The 13996-nt window shown below is 36.9% G+C and overlaps 1 protein-coding gene across 1 annotated transcript in view; it reads left to right on the forward strand.

Moving 5' to 3' along the window:
* LOC121328841 (arginine-glutamic acid dipeptide repeats protein-like) overlaps positions 1-13996 on the forward strand; it is a 104797-nt gene that overhangs the window by 15205 nt on the left and 75596 nt on the right. The window contains exon 2 of the mRNA XM_041273937.1: positions 9482-9938. Coding sequence (XP_041129871.1) covers positions 9626-9938 — 313 coding nt within the window. The 5' untranslated portion in view covers positions 9482-9625. The remainder of the gene's footprint in view (positions 1-9481; positions 9939-13996) is intronic.

A 13996-nucleotide genomic window follows, 5' to 3' on the forward strand; every position in this document is an offset into this window, starting at 1 on the left:
TTTTATTGCAGCAGGTATAATCGCAATAATAGGCAAAAAGGCCAGTATACCAGTCTAGGTGTAGGTAAGTTGATAATGGAGTCTTTGTTCTCTTGATTGTTTCTGTTTTGCTTTTACAACACTGCAAGTATCTTCTAGTGTTATAGCATCAGCCTGTTATGTCCCCTGGAAACCATCAAAGCCTTAGGCAGATACATGTGTAACTGAATAAGCTGTTAAATTCAGCACCCATTTCAAAGAGCGTCATGTGCTCTGTGCAGTGTGTTGTACTGTATTGAGCTATTATTAACATAAAAAAGTAGAATATTGTGTATACCCAGCTTCATTTGGCACCGAAATGTGGCACATATTGACCAGAGTGCTCGCGGATTGTAGTAGTGGTGGTGTTGGTGATTGCTGTAAACTGATTTAGTGTACAGTAGCTTTGTACTCTGTTTGAGCTGTACTGCTTTATTAATTATAAGTATTTCATGTGTAAGTCAGATAGAACATACAACACTCCTTTATTTCACTATGTCAATGAAATACACACACACACACACACACACAGAGAAGTTCTAAAAACCCAGTAGGGATTATATCTCCTAGACATGACACCTGGTGCAGTGGAGTCGTGATGTGTTTTGATCAGCGTTATCACTCTATCAACTGAAATCACTTTTTAATTAAAAACAATAAACAAGGTGCTCCCGAGTGGCGCATCCGGTAAAGGCACTCCGCGCGGAGTGCAGGATGCGCCCTATAGCCTGGACTTCGCCGGTTTGAGTCTAGGCTACTCCATTGCTGACCGCGGATGGGGGCCAAGGTGCCAGGGTGTTCTCAGGTCACCACGTACCAGTGACCTGTATAGTCTGGCCTTGGCGCCTGCAGGCTTGCCCTATAAGCTGCCCAGATCGGCGTTGTCTTCAGATGCTATAGCTCTGAGGTGGCTGCATGGTGCAGTGTGAAAAGAAGCGGTCGACTGATGGCACACACTTCAGAGGACAGCGTGTGTTCGTCTTCGCCGCTCCCAGGTAAGCGCTGGGGTGGTAGCGGTGAGCTGAGCCTAAAAATAATTGGATATTCTAAATTGGGAGAAAATACAAAAATAATTGGCGACTGCTACGTACAAGAAAAATACAAACAGATTAATAGACACATTACTGTAATCTTTATGCATTTCAAGTGACACTAGAGCTGTGGACGCCATCCTTTTAAATTTAAATATTTGTGGTTAACTTCCACTGACCCTCTTCTCATTTTTGGGTGTTGACATAAAAAAAAAACAGGTGGATGTGCTTTTAAACCTTAGGCTGGTGCTTTTTAAATTTAATTTAATTTATTTTTTTTAGGGCTAATTGTTCTTGCTGCTTATATTGCCAGAATGTGTTTTGAATTATAGTATTGGATTACTCAGTGTTCATTTCCACACTCAAGATTGATGTCGTTCTCATTGCAAATTGCATCTGTTCATGCCAGTGACTTTGTAACGGTTATTATTGAGATGTGTTTGATATACAATAACTTTTTTTTTTTTTTTTTTTTTAATATATATATATATCAAGCTGTGCAGTAGCAACAATTATACCTATTGGTCCACCACAGTTGTGCATACCTCATAGTTGTACTACGAAGTGCCAGGAATGAAAGTATTGTATTCTTCCTGGGCCGCCCTGAGCCTGCATCTTAATTACTGCAAGCGATAATGAACCAGAAGCTGTGTCTTTCTGGTCTAATTACGCTCGGCAGGATTATATTTGGCCGAGTGCAGCTAAACGGATCCTGCCCTGTATTATACAAACAAGGAGACACATCCTTGATTTCATTACTGCATTTATGAAATGGCTTTGTGTCAATTGATGTTGGTTTCCATGGTTTTGCTATATATGATCATATTGTTGATTTTACCTAAACGCTAGTGAACATTTTTCTGCATTTTGATTGTTACAGGTCCAGAAGTGATATACAGTGTCATCCTTTCAGATTAGAGTCTTGCTTTTTTTCTTTATTTTCCAATCAGTATTGAGAGTGTAATGTTTCTACCCCAAGTTCATCAGGACATGCTGTGATATATTATGTGTCCCTCTGCTACTAGGAAAAAAAAGCTACGCTATTTGTTTCCATTATCTGTCCAGAATATTAGACTGAGTTCACACTGGGTCCGCTTTAGAGGGTTTGGCCCGCCCCTGGTACGGTTTGGTGTGATGTGTGAACAACAAAGTCCTAAAGAGGTGGTCTCGGTCCATTTTGGCAAATGCACAGTCTGGATTGCTTGCTAAATATCAATGTGACCAACAGCGGGACTCAGTCATTTTGCACATAGAAAACAAACTTTAAAACCTAACAGCACTTGGAATTAAACATTTTGCACATAGATTAGTTCATATTCTGAGGAAAAACAAAACTGCATCAATGTGCTCAGCAAGATAATAGCAGTCATTTACTGGGTTTTGTTAGCGCCATAAAAAAAATGAAAAGCAATCTTATGGATTATTTGTTTAATCATTCTGATTTGTGTTTATCATGTTTAAGTGGTAATAGCTTATCTTTTTTAAATCTGGATTTTTGTAATGGATTATTATCTACAATAAATACACCCGATGTTTAATTTAAGCTATACAGTTTACTGTTATTTTAACGGCTTAGGAGTTGGTACAGCATCAGTATATTGAAGAAAAAAGTCCAATTTTTCACTCTGCAAATCGGGTAGCCCGAATTACACGGACAGTGTGAGAAAGTAAAGCTCTGATATAAATCAATATGTAAGAATCGAAAACTGGAGCAATACCTCAGTAGCCGCCGTCTTTCAAGATACCTTTCAGGATATTGCAAATATCTGGTTCACAGACCATATAAGCAAACTCAGTGCACTTGCAAACTGCATTGTGAACAAAAATGAAGTCAGTCCTGAAAAAATGGAAAAGGACCAAAAAAAACATTTTTTTAGTTGCATCTGAACGAACTGGGTCCCTTTGCTTGCAGGCAAGTGTGAACAGCAAACACATTGATACATTGTTTCAAATTAAACGAACCAGACAGAGTCCATTTGAAACAAAACTTTTACATCAACCCTTAATTGTTAGCTGCTGCATGAAAGCTCTTGACACAATAAAATAATTACTTTGGAAAGTTTCTTTCTTTCACTTTATCAAAGCTGAAACAAGATTTTTTTTTTTTTTGCAGAATAATTGTGTATAATTTTCTTAACCTTGCATCTTACATTCCTCATGGTCTCAATTACTGTTATCAAGTGTGAATTCCCTAGGCTGCAGCTTTAATATAAAATGGGAATTACAGTAATTTAATGCATAATAATGGCGTTTGTGAAAGAACAGACAAGCTGATGCCACATAATGTATTTTACTGCTTTCTGTGGCCAACCATAAGCTTGATGGGATGCCGTTGGTTGTAAAATTTAATTTTCAAGATAAATGTATCGTGAACGGGGAACTGGAATAAAAAGTTGATAGTTTAGGATATATTACACGTCATGCAGCTTGTCTTGTTTGTCAGGCTTGTATACAATATTTAAAGGGTTTTTGATGACTAGCCTAAATGTAATACTTGTGAACTGACCTTTTTGGATAATGTTTTTTTCCTTAAATACTGTGCTGATGCAAAAGGTGTCTCCATATTTATATATATGCGCATGCCTAGACTAGTGTTGTGTCTAAATACTAATTGTAGAATAATTGGAAAGCTGTACTGTACAGTAGCTGGCATTTCTAGAGTAGAGCTGTTTCTTGGCTCTTAAGTGAGGGCATGCTTGTTTGATGGAAATTGTAAAAGGGCATTTCTGTCTTATTAAATTATAAATGGAATGAGTATGTGTGGGTCTCATTAGTAATTGAAGGATTTGATCTTTCCTGACTGGACTACATGATTTTTGTGTCCTGAACAATATTGGACTGTGGGATAATCGCTCTTTGGCATTGGTCTTTCTTACTGTGTAGCAAAGACAGCACCATTGTAAATGCTTGACCTATTTCTCTACTGTTCTGGGATAAATATACTCTGGGGTGAAATGCTCTTCTTGTTTCTAGGTGACCACTGCAGCAGACCACCAGCTTTCAAAGCTTGGGTTTCTGTTACTGTTTGTATTGTGGTTGGAGGTCGGGGTTAGACCGTGAACTGCCATCATGTTGGTTGGCCCACCTACAGAATTTTTCTTTCCATACTGCTTCATTGCTTGACATCCAGGTATTCTCAGCAAACTGCCTCCTGTAACTTATCAAAACATGTCAAAAAAAACATGTTGGGATATAGAGTTGAGAGACATCTTGTCAAGTATTGCTTTTCTAGGATTCTAATATTAGCAGTAGACTACTTGATCTGTTTTAAATAACCAGAAGGTACCTTTAAATACTGTTAAAGGAAATGATATGCAATTAAAATGTCCCTTTCTTTGTTGTTGGAAGGTTGGGATATTGAAATAAGAGTTTCTTTAAGAGCCTTGAAGCCTGAGCAGCTATCTTTGTTACTCGGTGTGCAGTAACTCAGTTTTTTGCGTTTCCTTTTACATTTCATCTTTTGAGTGACAGTTTAATGTTTTCTTCAGAATGAGACTGGTTATACAGTTTGAAAGCCAAGTGCAAAGGTCATGCTTCTTAAAGCCAGTTTTTGTTATGTTAAACACAATGTATTTTTAGGTCTGCATTCTGCATATACAACAAAGGATGTGATATGTAATGTAATATATTACATTTGTTAGGCATTATGAAAAATATGCCGTCTGTTTGCTGTAGGCAGCATATTGTATCAGTCAGGGATCAAGTCTCCATTTCACACATGAATAAGCATAGTTAATCTCCTGATTGCAACAGAGCTACTGTACACTGCTTAAAAACTTGTACCTGCGTTTAGTCAACAATCCTTTGTTCTAAACCCTTTTTTATTTTTCGTAAACCCCTCTTTTTAGGTTATATTTTGATAAGACACATGCTCTAGGTAAGTTCCTTAAGTCTCATATCTGCAATAAGAGAATGCATGTTTTATGACTGAGGGCAGTGCTGTTGGTATCTCTTGGTTTCTGAAGCTGCCTGATTACTGACAGATGTAATTTTTTTTTTTTTTTTTTTTTTATGGAAATGGGAAATGAAATATGTGAATTTCATTCCACATGATGATAAAATAATTGTAATACAAAAACAAAATGTAAGAAAATATACTGTTACAGTATCTTATATGAAAAGGTAATGATACTCTATCCATGTCTCTTAGGATACATTGTACAGTATTTTTGTGAGGGTGCTACATTGAATAAACAGAATATTCTGAAAACTAATTTGGCTTTTTAAAAGGGTTTGGATTACTTACTGTTTCTCATTTATTTATTTATTTATTTATTTATTCATTCCTTCTGCCAGTATGTGCTCCAAACTGCAACACATAGCCTACACATTGAATATGTGCATTGACTTTGACTTTGAGGCTCCTAAAGACAGTTGCATGCTGTGGGTGGCTGGATCTGTATGGCCTGCTGTTCCAAAAACAAAAGCTTTGCCTAATTAGAGGTAATACCATCCTGTGGTATCTAGAGTGGAGGTGCTCTTGGCAGAGCAATAATGGCTTTTCGAATGGATTGCTTGTTCTTGTTCCATCTGCTTGGAGATGCTGAGTAAAAGGCCACCAGATCACTGTAAATAATTTAGTCGGCCATGTTGATGTTTGCTGACCTGGCTTTGCCAGTAAGTGGTACTTCCAGATCTATAGGAGCTTTAAGGATGTTCTATCCGTAAAACCCAAGCTTTTATAAATGTGTATCATGCATATAATGTAGTACTGTATTTGTGTGTGTGTGTGTGTGTGTGTGTGTATATATATATATATATATATATATATATATATATATATATATATATATATATATATATATATATATATATATATATATATATATATTTGCACATATGAAACTCAGTCTGACTTCTCAGGTTTGCCCCAGTTTCCATTATATTATTCTGTTGTACCATGGTTTGTTGCCCTATCAATAGATCACGCTGGTTTCGATCTAACAACGCTGTATTAATGATTGTTTGCAATAATTCCATAAGATCGATGGAAGGATGAAAAGGGTTAGAAATTGCATGAGAAAATAATTTTCTTGCCATATGTTAACAAAACCTGAATTAATAACATTGCTAAATACATGTGCAAGGCATAACTGCCTGAAAGAGTGCTTGAAAAGATTTTGAATCCCTTTGGGGGATAGGTGATTGAAAACACGTGGCTCTTCAAAAGCTAACCCTGAGTTCTGGATCCTTTTTTCTCTCTCTTTTTCAGAATGTAGGATACTATAGCAATGGCTAAAATCTAACTGAACTGCATAGAAACACTTCTTTCTTCATCTTGGATAAGTGAAGGTACAAATCTTCCCAGATGTAACTATGCAAAAGTGCTCACTGAGGAGATTCAAGATCTGCAATGTTATTTCAATTTAGCATTTTTATTGGTGTCATATTAAAACAGATTTGTATTCATGTTGTTGCTGTTTCTTTCTGTCGAAGCAAATAAGCATTGCATTTAAAACACTGGTGTGTTTCTCTTCAATTCCTCTAGGGGAAGTAAATGCTGAAAAAACTCATTAAAATGAAGCTATGCACAATTTAAAGAGACTCCTAGATGGACTGTGTGATTTCCCAGGGCTTTCAAAGAACTCAATTAAAACATAGATTCTCAATACAGTTGTTCGACTTTTCGAAGCCCTCTTTCTGTTAACTCTGACACGTACATAAAGTGCACCATGTACTACTTATGTGATTGCACTATTGAGAACAGTTTGGAAAAATTGCTTCTGCCATTTTAGACTGCAGCACTGTGACAACTTGTTATTCAGTGTAGCAAGCAGAGAAGTGAGTGCAAGCCTTTTCTAGCCCTGTTGTAGACACAAACCTGTATTTACTTTAAAACCAAGGTAGTCAGACAATACATGGTTGATTTGTTTATATAAAAACAAAAAGCATTAGGGCAATACAGTGTGGCATTGCAAAAACATTGTAGTCATATCTAAAGCCTTTTGTCAGTTGAAACAAAATAGTGTTTGTTAGAACAGTACAGATCTAAGTACTGTAGTATTGAAAAACACCCTTTTTCACATCCTTTGTGCTGGAATAAAAATCTGCTAACCACGTGAACATTTAATTCATGCTATGAGAAAATGTGAGTTTCAAACAAGACCCCAAACCAAGCACTATATAAAATCAATATGCATCAGTTTGGAAAAATATAGCTGTGTTTGTTTTGCGTTGTCTGCTCCCCTCTTCTCTAGCTTATTAAAATGGTTCTGGTAGAAGAATGCATTTGACCTCCGTCACACCAATTGTTTGCACAAATTCTTGACCAGGTGGCAGACAATATAAGGTCATTGACATGGAAAAAATTAGTCCAGCTAACCAGAATCTCATGGGTTAGTTCAGATCTGAAATAGACAGGTGTTGCTGTGAGAGACCCTTAATCCCTCCAGTGCATGGGGTCAATAGTGGGCTGGAGAGCTGATCCACTGTGACAACTTCTGGAAAGCCTATTCGCTCAATGTAGTTCTACTTTAATCTAGTGTTTTTGGTTAATTCTGAGCTCTCTAAAAATACAACCACCAAATATTTATTAGCTCTCAATAATTCTCTTTTTTTAAATAATTTATATCTATCTGTGATTTCCAAAATGTACAATTCAGAATATGGGCTTGTGTGTTTTTTTTTTTATTTTTCAAATTATTTTTTTATTAGCTTTATATTGCTTGCAGATTTTTGTCTTGGCATACAATTTGCAGCTCGTTTTATTGGCTGTTGTTGACAGCAATTATGACCTAACAAAACAAATTATAATTTTTTGTGTTATTTTTTTATCTGGGATTTGAAAGCATTCAATAAAACGGCCAAGTGGTTTGTTTTAATTACCTTGTTAATGAAGAACCTTGCCAAACAAATAATGGCTTAGTACTGCGTGGAAATTCCTCATTAGAAAAAAAAAGTTTCTGGTTCTTTGTGCCTGAGTTGATTTTTTTTTCTGTTTTCATATATTGTAGCATGGCCTTGATACTGATGGAAAACTATTTTACAGTCTAGTTTTGCGAGATGGGGTGTCAGTTTAATTTAAACACTTAATAAAAGAGAAATGTGTATTGTCTACAGTCACGCTAACGTTTCAGATTTTAAAGTAGGGATGTAACTGGAGAAATTAGGTGCTTTTGTTAGAGTCCCCCCAGGGCTTTGCAGTTGTTGTTACTCAAGGGGATTTTTTTGCATTAATAAGACAGCTGGTGTCTTTAAAAGAGGGTTTAGGGCTTGAATCTGCATGGGTAAGGTTCAACAAAAGCTGGAGTCCAACAGGAACCCTCTGTAAGCTATGTGTTTGTACTGGTGTACAACTCTTTTCTTTTTATATGCACATTGCTAGTACTGTATATATTAGATGTTTTCTTTTTTGTTTTTTTGGTGTTTTAGTTTTGCCTGATCTTGCACTGTGGCCCAAAGGATGAACAGTATCCCTTAGAAATGAATGTCTACTGCAACTGTTGTGCAGCGTAAAATGCCCTGTATACCAATTAATTTATTTACTGGAATTAGCAGATTGCAGAGAACCATTCAGAGAACTGTGCACAATGAACTGTCTCTGCTGTCTCTCCTTGTGTATTTTTATAATGCCCATGGAATCCTGTACTGCGTTCATGGTGTGTTCTGTTTAATCAGAACCGTTTTTGGCCCTGCTCCCCTTGCATCGCATTAGTTAATTGAGAGTTGATATTTTTGACGGGTTCTTCCACCTCTTGTATCGCCTGCAATGGTGCTATCTTGATTTCATTAAGTGTACTATTGACTTGGCTAATGCAGAAATCCCTATTTTAATACTTATTATTATGCATTCAGTGTCACTGTCACAACAAATTGCCTTTTTAGATGATGATCAGTCCATTATGGCAGTACATGATTCACTCTGTTCTAGCAAACACAAATAAAAGATGTACAGGGTACCCCAGTAACTTATCATTAGGTGATTAATATTGGTTGACCTGTGGAGCTATAATGGAGAGGAGGGTATTTGTATTATATATGACGACAGAAGCAGCTGCTTTGTCAGTTGTTTTCTACACAGGAGATCAACGGCTGCCTGAGAGTAATGTTATTGTGAACCACACTGCTGTGGCTGCCAAGAAACACTTTTAGCATGTTTTCTAATGTATTTACTTCTACTCCCCATTCCTAATCCATGTTTAAACACCCACTGTGATTACTGGTTTTGGCAACATGAATTATGTAATGACGGACAGACCCAGCTTTATTTTTATAGTGAAAAATAACATCCCATCTTTTTATTTGAGCATTGAAATTGATGCTGTTGCTGTTTATGCTTCTGAAGTGAATTGGTAAACAAATGGTTTGATTTTATTTATTTATTCATTTTAAAATATGATCACTGGGATATACTGTTTTTGTGCGTGTATGTAATGTTTGCAGTGTGTAGTATAAGCACCATTTTTAATAAGCCCTTTTCTTCAACTTTACAGACTATCTGAAACACTGGGGTTGTTGGTGTGGCTGAATTTTTCCTGGATTTGAGTGGTAAATTCAGAAGACTGAAGCCCAGGCTGACTGTCTACCTTTCACGGAGGCCCAGCCGTGAGAGGACAGAGGAAGGCACGTGGCGAATCATGACTGCCGACAAAGAGAAGGATAAAGAGAAAGAAAAGGACAGAGACAGGGACAGAGACAAGAGAGACAAGATGAGGGAGAGCGAGAACTCCCGTCCACGCCGGAGCTGCACTCTGGAAGGCGGAGCCAAGAACTACGCTGAGAGCGATCACAGCGAGGACGAGGACAATGACAACACCGGGGCGACCGCTGAGGAGGCCAGCAAAAAGTCCAAAAAGAAGACCCAAAAAAAAAAATCCCGCTACGAACGCATGGAAAATGGAGAAATCACTTCCTTCATCACGGAAGACGATGCTGTTTACAGACCAGGAGGTAAGCAGTCACAGCGCAAACAGATTTGCCCTAATCCCTTTTGCCTTTAATGACCAGCGTCGAGTCTGAGGGTTCACAAGTGCTAGATTACATGACCATTTAGAATTAACTGTGGCATAAGATCATGTTCTGTTCTGAGTGGAGAGTCCTGAGTCCCAGTACATATGAGCCTTATACATCTAAAGCACGATTGCTCTACTGAAGCTCCTAACTAGTCATTTTCCTAACTAGTCATTTAGTCACAGAATTATTTGCAGATACAGTGTGCTAAATCACATGCGAACAGCCCCCTATTGACTAAAACTCCAGAGTAACATGTTAAACCATAATTAAATATTCACATTGGGTTTTAAAGCACCACCAGTGTAGAAGTGTCATACAGTGAGAGGACTGGTTGTTGTCAGCGACTTGGCAAATGTAGCTTTTAGAAGCTGTAAATAAATAGTTACTGCCCACATTGTTGTTTTAAATCTTCATTGCCATTTCTTTCATTTGCTCACCAGGAATGTAAAGGTCAATTAGGCAATACTGCAGTTCATTAATCTTAAAAGCATGATAAAATTACAGTCTGAAATGTGTTGCTCTTTTCTTTATCATGTGCTGTTATATTAATACTGGCCGCCTGCACATTCTGCTTTATTCTACAATAGACCTTGGTTGGTTTATGTTCCCCCAAAGGACTGATGTAGAAATTGTGGTTTTCCTATACTGATAACATTTTACAAGAAATGCATAAAAGCAGATGTTTTCAACATTCTTAAATATAACATTTTTAAAACTGTTTGAGGCACTGTTTCTTTAAGATAAGAAAAAACTAAAATAAAAACATCTGATGTCTCTTCTGTTAGAGAATTCTTTGAAAAAGCAATAGTCCCATTCAATGAGGCGTGACATATTAATCCATTCATGCAGCAGATTTTATTTAGTTTTAAATATATAGTTTATATTTTTCGTTTTGATGGCATTGCTGTTAGCGTTTGTATAAGGATACTAATTGCTATTGTCTTAATTTTTTTCTTTACTGGTGAATGCTGCAATATATACTGTGTGTTTTTGGTAACATACGGTGCTTATTTTGTTAACACAACTGCTATCATGCAATACTATAGATGAGATCTTCCAGCCTTCAGTTATCGTTTTGGTAGCTTAACTTGGCACAGGAATATGAATCATGGATTACATTCTATTAAATTTTAAATCCTCCTTTTTAGTTTTTGCTTTGTAACACACATTTTGACATGTGGCCTAAATCCATTGTGAAATGCCTATTACTAAAGCCTTGGTGCACATTGTTGTGTGCGTTTGCAGTTTGTCAAACATACGAAAGGTTTCTAATGGTTAAAACAAAGAATTCCAATATTTTACAGATCCCTGCCGTGTTTATCCCTCTAAGGTGGGTTTTGCATTCGACAGAGGCACATGCAATCTGTTTGGAGGATCAGCTTTTATTGCTGTCCTTTTTTGTTGTTGTATTGCTTATCCTGTTTTGCTGGGCTTCAGTACAGTGTGAATATATTGTTTCACATTGCTGTCTTGTTGTAGGCAGCAAAGTATAGTTCCTTTTTATATTGATCAAATCCTTGCACAAACTATTCCCCAGGTCTGTGCATACACTTCATTATTGTATGCACCACAATGGGTTATGGACCATGATTCATAGTATCTTCTAGAATTTTTTTTTTATTATTATTATTGAGTTATTTAACAAATGCTTTTATCCAAAGCAACTTACAGAAATTAAACAAAATATAAATGAGTCTTATTTTGAAAAATAAAATAGAAAAATAAAGATACAGATACAGAGGGAAATGGCAGATGGAAAGACATAGCAGACATATAAAAGCAAATGAAGAATGCTAAATATTTAAAATAAAAAACTAACTAACTAATAACGTAACACAGTACATGACAACAAAGTCCACTGACGCACAGAGAACACTTGCAATGGTGGTGTTGGAATGAGTATTGAAACACAAAAAAATGCATATATATATATAATGAGGACAAGTGTCTGTTCTGGTTAGGCTTTTGTATTATGTTTTAATAGCACTATTCATCAAATTATATGCTTCAAAACTGTTTGTTGAATAATATTATATTATCCAGTCAAGATGTCTTTGCATTTCCTTTCGCGACAGCGTTTCTAGCTTTTCTAGGCAGTCTGTGGGCGGCTGGGCAGCTGTCGCTTAATTAATCCAACTAACCAATGCCTGCCTGTAGTGTTAGTGGAGACTTAACACACAGGAACACGCTTGCCCTCTAGTCTTCACAGATGGATCACTTGAAAGAAAAAGCAGGACTCCAGAGGCATACAGTAGTGTTTTTTACATTTAACACGAGTAACTTTTGAATGCGATTGGATGCAGGCCACTTAATTTGTAAGCAGGTGCCACAAACTCAGCACCTGTGAATCCACCCTGTGTATGGTTCTGGAAATTGGATCTTTTCTCACAACCTGCATTCAGTATTATATTAATTTACACTTGTGTCTCAGTCCTTTACAGGCCATCATCTACCACTAACAGTCAACCATCATTTCCGACCACACACCTATCAGTGGTTGTTTGCTGGAACGATTGTCAGTCTTTTAAAGACGCAACACATTGTTTTTCTAATTTCCTGATTACAGTAGCACTGGGAAACAGGTGCTATATCTAGTTGGGCACTCACATTAAGCCCCTTTTCAATGTCGTTAAATGTTTTTCAGTGAACTGACTAACCCAAAATGGACGGACAGAGAAGTACAGCAAAGTGTAATGTGAGCTGGACATGTGAAAGCACTTCTCCCCCCATCATGGAGGGGCTGAAAGTTGGCAGTCATTATTCAGAGCCTATTTTATCCATGATTTAGTGTGCCTTCAGCAGCCCAGATGTGCCTGCAAAAGAAATGTGGTTGAACTTTAAAGAGAAAAATATAATGTTTAAATATGTTTTGGTGTCGCCTTCAGATGCCTTTTTTTCTTTATTTGGTACCAGCTGGATTTTGAAATCTGTCAGACGGGTTCATTAGTTGGTACCCACAAAGCTGCAAGAAAATGCTGTGTTTAGTTGCACAAACCCGGACATAATTATTATTTATTTATTTATTTATTTATTTAGTACGAAGGAAATGATCAATACCCACAGGTTTGGCACTCGGACTTTAGCCCACATACGGTACCTGTTGGAGAAAAACTATTTTTAAAAACTATTTGGGTAACAATAGGCAGTCACACTTCTTTTTCAAGTTGCCAGGGAAACTCGACTGCCTTTGTTAACTCTTGCCAAGTTCGACTGCTTTCTAAGTTTTAGGTTTCCTGTGGACTTGAACCAGATTTGAATTGCTATCAGAAATGTGTTGTTCCGAACAGTCTTTATATAGAGCTTTGGGCTGATTTTGGGCATCGACCTGGAGTTTATGTATATTAAAGCAGTTTGTAAGCACAAATGGTAGCTTCCATATGTTCTGTATTTCAATGCCCACCCTCCCCCACAGTCCCAGTGGTAATTACAGTGCGAATTGTGACCATTCAGTGAAAATGGTCACAAGTACATAACAATGATTCACATTTGCAAGGCTCCCCTTTGTCACTACAGAAAAGCAGCACATACTTCTTGGATTTCTAGGTGGATCAATGTGTGGTTCCCCTGGATCCAAGCACTAACAAGACTTGTTCTTAATGTATTAAAAACCAAATCAGAGAGATGAGTAACATAGCACGGATATCATTTCACCAGTGTTTGTTTCTACTACATTTATTATAGAAGAAGTATAATCAGGTCTGTGTAAGATCCTGAAATGTCAGATACAAAGCCATGCACAAGGGTTTCCAGTTGTGTTTCTTAAAATCCTTTTAATTTTTTAAAGCTATCTTGCTGAATGGGTTCTCTTTTCAATTGACATTGTTTTGGGGAGTGTTGAAGAAATAACATCTCTGTTTCATGAAAGACACCTTTTTTTTCTGGCTTGGGTTTATAATTCATTTATTTAATTTTAAAATTTTGTTTAACCACTTTTCCTGACGAGAGAATATCCTGGGGTGTTACACAATAAAACCTTTCTCTATAGAAGTTTAATA

The sequence above is a fragment of the Polyodon spathula genome, chromosome 16 (genome assembly GCF_017654505.1).
Source record: "Polyodon spathula isolate WHYD16114869_AA chromosome 16, ASM1765450v1, whole genome shotgun sequence".
NCBI classification, from domain to species: Eukaryota; Metazoa; Chordata; class Actinopteri; order Acipenseriformes; family Polyodontidae; genus Polyodon; species Polyodon spathula.